The sequence below is a fragment of the Oncorhynchus keta genome, chromosome 27 (genome assembly GCF_023373465.1).
Source record: "Oncorhynchus keta strain PuntledgeMale-10-30-2019 chromosome 27, Oket_V2, whole genome shotgun sequence".
Classification (NCBI taxonomy): domain Eukaryota; kingdom Metazoa; phylum Chordata; class Actinopteri; order Salmoniformes; family Salmonidae; genus Oncorhynchus; species Oncorhynchus keta.
The window spans coordinates 40,258,926-40,264,925 of record NC_068447.1 but is presented as its reverse complement, the minus strand read 5'-3'; the positions used below and the strand labels follow the sequence as shown (position 1 = coordinate 40,264,925).

At 40.2% G+C, this 6,000-nt stretch overlaps 1 protein-coding gene across 2 annotated transcripts in view; it reads right to left on the bottom strand.

The window, feature by feature from the left end:
* Nucleotides 1–245: 245 nt before the first annotated feature.
* Nucleotides 246–6,000, bottom strand: part of LOC118360022 (probable phospholipid-transporting ATPase IIA) — a 38,554-nt gene continuing 32,799 nt past the window's right edge. For both annotated transcript variants that reach the window (XM_035739049.2, XM_035739050.2), the window contains exons 27-28: nt 5,436–5,639; nt 246–2,390 (exon numbers count right to left, since the gene is read on the bottom strand). In XM_035739049.2, coding sequence (XP_035594942.1) covers nt 2,254–2,390; nt 5,436–5,639 — 341 coding nt within the window. In that variant the 3' untranslated portion in view covers nt 246–2,253. The remainder of the gene's footprint in view (nt 2,391–5,435; nt 5,640–6,000) is intronic.

Sequence of the window (6,000 nt, the reverse complement as noted above, 5' to 3'; positions counted from 1 at the left end):
TGCCTTCAACTGAAATGTGTCTCCTGCATTTACCCACAACCCCTCTGAATCAGAGTTACTGGCTCAACGCTCTAACATAGTACAGCCTCAGTCCAGTCTGAGTATACTATAGGCCTAGTTTTACTGGAGGAAATGTTGTTCTTCTGTACCAAAACCAAGCACTTAAATTAACTCACACAAAGCTAAACATATGAGAAAAAATGACTACAAAAAGGATTTTAGAGAAATGACAAGGGTTCTGTAACTAGAAAGGAAAACACAAGATTTATTTTATCACCACCAATATTCACAATTCAACACGATCCTCCCTTTTTGTTCTGCTAACTAGAGTGCAATTATACCAACACAAAATGATCAAGGTTAATAAATTAAACAGGTTATTTACAATTATGCAAGACACAATACTTTTAAAAAAAACAGTCAAAGAATGTAGTGTCATTCTACCACAATTAATGGTATGAAACCTCCAAAGTCCACATAAGAAAAGAGTACAGCTGTCAGTTTTAACAAAATTCCTTGCAACAACAAAAAAAGCATGTCAAATTCAAAGGCTTTGAATAATGGTTGAAACGTCAACTAAAATAAGGAAAGACGAAGAGTAGGTCACAAAATACAAAATGCCTGTAATTCCAACTGAACAAGAAAAACAATGAATTAGTAGTTATGACACCCTGTATGTACTCTGACACAAATGATTCACTAATCCTAACAGTAACCCGTCATGGTATTAGTTTACATCTTTATAATACATTAGCGAAAATAATATAAAATGGGGACATTAGCCTACAACACAATGTAATTATTTACACTTTTTTGTACCAGTCGTCTCTCTTCCCTTTCTCCTCCTCTTCCAGAGGAATAGTATGTGAGGAATTCATTACATATTTTTCTTTAAAATGTGCACTAATACCTATTGAAAATCAACACATTCTACTGGGCCATTCACTCTGTGCAGGTGAACATTGTTATCTTCTATTCCAGACATGTCTGTGAGAAGAGAAGAACTGGGAATTGTGGGAGCTCTGGGTGAGGGGAGAGGGCAGACGGACAGTGGTCAGAGTATTTTCAGCTATGGCTTGAATTGGCTTCATGTCACAACTAAAGTGAATCATGCAATGATACAGGGTGGCAAGAACTGGCGTCAGGAGTGGGCAGTGACCACGTGACAGGGTAGCCTACAGACTCCCTGGCCTAGCGGACGCACAGCTAGTCTGACGGCCAAAGTGGAACATACGGCTTGGCTACAAATAGCATCCAGTTAGTGGCTGAATATTGACCATGCTCTTCAGTTTAGACACAATCTCTTTTACCAAACGTACAAAATGACAAAGACACAGCTTTTGACATCTGAGACAGTGGGTCAGCATGCTATACTAAAAGAACCAAGCCACCTCCACTTGGCTGGGTAATAGTCGTTGGGTGACGCACAAACACATACACAAACAGAATTTGATCAGTGCACAGGTTCATCTCTAAGCCCCACAACTGTTAACATAAAATTGCAACAAGTCCTTGAGCAACGCTACTTCAATACCAGTGGTCTCCATTAACAGAATGTGCCATAAAAAAAACATTTGAATTTGTAATACAACTATTATGTTGATGTGTGTAAAAAAAAAAAAAAACGGTGGATATTAAAAATGTTGATTCCAGTGTATTTCACACTATATTTCCAATATAACTACAATTACTCTTATAATGTACAATTTAAACATAAATACCAATTCAATGCATTTCAGACTGACATGCTTGTGTTGCTCTTTTATGTACTGTATGTTAGTCAAATCCAATCAAGTGTACCTTGTTAGTTCTCTAGGCCCGATGTTTAGATACCGAACCTGATCTATATTGTTAATGAGTCCATGATTAAGAAGTACACAGCCCTCTGTTAGTTCATTATGGCACATACTTCCTGATGGCATTCACACATTTTAGACCTGTGACCATGATAAAACACAGAATTCCAGTTACGGTAACCACCAAGCCAATCAGTCTGGAAACATACCCAGTCATACTTGTCAGTCTTTACATCTAAACAGGGGAAACTTACACAACAACTTTCTCTCTTCTCAAATCAAACTTGTTTTTTTCGTTCCCACACCAGCTCTTCCAATTGCACATAAACATTTAAGAATAAATTAAAGGGGAAGGGAACCCTTGAGGTTCTTATAAAGCACAGGCTCTGTTAGATGAGAGGTAGGGAGGTGTGCGAGCAGAGATCTCTCTCCCCCCTATGCACAGAAGCAGGGCTCTCTAGGAGGTGAGCTTTGAGTAGTTGGGCGGTGAGAAGCGTCTGCGCAGATACTTGAGGATGTAGAGGGGCAGACAGCTCACCAGGGTGATGACCGTCACCTTCCACAGGAACGACAGCGTGGCGATGAAATATACATCTAGATACAGCCAAGGAAACAGAGGGCAGGATGGTGGGTCATTTAAACAAATATGTTTTATATATGAGGAATTGAGTAAGTATGACTTAATGTAATCAGGTTAGTATGACTACTGTTTTTGATTCAGTTGCCACTACTCAGTTCATTTAGTGACTAGGGGGAGACCTAGCATCTAAATATATGGCAGATGAGGGAAATGGCTTGCCATGTAATTGACTTATATTCAAGCTGTTCCATTCAGGGAAACTATGTACCTTTGGTGTCACTTGTGACTTTAAAAAGTTAAAATGGCCTCTCTTTTACGAAAGAGGAAGACGAGAAGGGCACTTTTGACCATGTTCAAGTCATAATGCTCAGTGGTCTGAAACCGACCTTCACACCCCACATAAAGGCTTAAAATAGCGTTTGGAAAAAGCAAATAGATACTGTGGAGTAAATGATCAGGATCTACACAACTACTGCATTTGTACACAGCCAGCCTAAGAAACCAAATCTGATTTTCTTTCTACAGTTGAATTCGGATGTTTACATACGCTTGGAGTCATTAAAAATTGTTTTTCAATCACTCCACAAATTTCTTGTTCACAAAATATCGTTTTGGCAAGTCGGTTAGGACATCTACTTTGTGCATGACAAGTAATCTTTCCAATAATTGTTTACAGAAAGATTATTTCACTTATAATTCACTGCATCACAATTCCAATGGGTCAGAACTTTACATACACTAAACTGTGCCTTTAAACAGCTTGGAAAATTCCAGAAAATGATGTAATGGAAGCTTCTGATAGGCTATTTGACATCATTTGAGTCAATTGGAGGGGTACCTGTGGATGCATTTCAAGGTCTACCTTCAGACTTTGCTTGACATCATGGGAAAATCCAAAGAAATCAGCCAAGACCTCAGAAAAAAAATTGTAGACCTCCACAAGTCTGGTTCATCCTTGGGAGCAATTTCCAAACGCCTGAAGGTACCATGTTCATCTGTACAAACAATAGTACGAAGTATAATCACCATGGGACTACGCAGCCATCATACCGCTCAGGAAGGAGACACGTTCTGACTCCTAAAGATGAACGTACTTTGGTGCGAAAAGTGCAAATCAATCCCAGAACAACAGCAAAGGACCTTGCAAAGATGGAGGAAACAGGTACAACATATCCACAGTAAAACGAGTCCTATATCAACATAACCTGAAAGGCCGCTCAGCAAGGAAGAAGCCACTGCTCCAAAACCGCCATAAAAAAGCCAGACTACGGTTTGCAACTGCACACGGGGACAAAGATTGTACTTTTTGGAGAAATGTCCTCTGGTCTCATGTTGGAGGAAAAAGGGGGAGGCTTGCAAGCCAAAGAAAACCATCCCAACCGTGAAGCACAGGGGTGGCAGCATCATGTTGTGGGGGTGCTTTGCTGCAGGAGGGACTGGTGCACTTCACCAAGTAGATGGCATCATGAGGTAGGACAATTAGGAGGATATATTGAAGCAACATCTCAAGACATCAGTCGGAAAGTTTAAGCTTGTTCGCAAATGGGTCTTCCAAATGGACATTGACCCCAGCATACTTCCAAAGTTGTGGTAAAATGGCTTAAGGACAACAAAGTCAAGGTATTGGAGTGGGCATCAAAGCCCTGACCTCAATCCTATAGAACATTTGTGGGCAGAACTGAAAAAGTGTGTGCAAGCAAGGAGGCCTACAAACCTGACTCAGTTACACCTGCTCTGTCAGGAGGAAGGGCCAAAATTCACCCAACTTATTGTGGGAAGCTTGTGGAAGGCTACCCGAAACAATTGACCGAAGTTTAAATTGTTTAAGGCAATGCTACCAAATACTAACTGAGTGTATGTAAACTTCTGACCCACTGGGTATGTGATGAAATAATTAAAAGCTGAAATAAATCCTTCTCTATACTATTATTCTGACATTTCACATTCTTAAAATAAAGTGGTGACCCTAACTGACCTAAGACAGGGCATTTTTACTAGGATTAAATGTCAGGAATTGTGGAAAAACTGAGTTTAAATGTATTTGGCTAAGATGTATTTAAACATCTGACTTCAACTGTATATACAAATACTTTTTTCTGACTGTCCACAGTTTTATATGTGACCCATATCAGATTTGCTCATTCACACAGATGTAGCCTCTGAAGTAGCACACAAACTCATTTCCTGTCATTGTTCCTTTACATTTTGGGGCAGTTTTCATGGTAAAAGTCATGTCCAAAAAAACAAAATTTGAGCAAAAATATCTTATCTGAGGGTTCCGTCAGATGTCACATATGGAGGATCGAGTTTGTATCAGGATTCAGATCCACATATGGAGGTGGTGTAAATAGGAAGTCAAAATATCAGATTCCATGTGGTTTTTCGCTGTTCACACATTAGGGAAAACAATCAGAAAGGTATCAACTAATAATAATGAATTAAGCTGCCTCTAAACAAAGCCTTATGCTTTTTAAGTGACCAACCAGTTTCTATTAAAAAAAAATGTAAAATGTGATGTTCGACATGTGGTACAGTAGTTTCTGAGATACAGCCTCTGTTTGGTCATAAACACAAAGACCTTGGCCAGTGTGTGTGTGTGGTAGCTGGAGCAGGAAACTAACATGGAGGCTAGCTGGCTGCACTCCTCTGGTACTATTTGTTACTTTATTCACCTTTAGCAGGACTTCCTACAGACAGTACATTCCAGGTCTCAGCCAGCCCAGGGCTAACTGGACACCAGAGGCTGTATGAATGGAGAAGAGCCTGTCATCACTGAACACTGACGTACAAATGCAGCGGCAGTGAAAATGGGAAAGTCCATTACTATCACATCTATCACTGTGTACTTGTAAATCAAATTGTAGCTGCATTATTTCTGCTTCAATCAGTATCAAAACTCCTGACATAGGAATTATTTGGCCATTAAACGTATGTGTGTTTACCCACCTATGAACTTGTGCAGGAAGACGAGCGAGGCAATGTTACTGACTAGGCTGAGAAATTTGTGTGTGAGGGCGTGTCTGTGTGCGTGTTTGAGTACAGTATGCATGTTTACGCACCTATGAACTCGTGCAGGAAGACGAGCGAGGCGATGTAGCAGGCCAGACTGAGCAGCTCGGCTACGATCATGAGCCAGTGCCATGTCTGGATGGTGAGCGCCACCATCAGCAGCTCCGTGAGGATCAGCGAGGTGAAGGAGATGGCTACGATGTGGACAAACTCTGACTCAAACAGCAGCAACGCCCCATACATGATGATACTGCCTTAGGAGCACAGAGAACAGGCAGCACAACGTCAAGAGCACTGCAATTGCATTGGTGTGTAGCTGTGTTTTTTTGTTGTTGTTTATTGTTGAAAAAAATGTCATTATTCAATGAATCACTAAATGAATTAAACCAACCCGGTAGACACTTTGGTGCCATTAAAAAGCATGATTGAGTGGCTACATACAGTGCCTTCGGAAACTATTCAGAATTTTCCCACATTTTCTTACGTTACAACCTTATTCTAAAATGGATTAAATAAAATAAATCCTCACCAATCTACAAACAATACCCCATAATGACAAAGTGAAACAGGATTTTTCAGAGACAGATCTGAGACACAGATCTGGGGAAAGGTAAA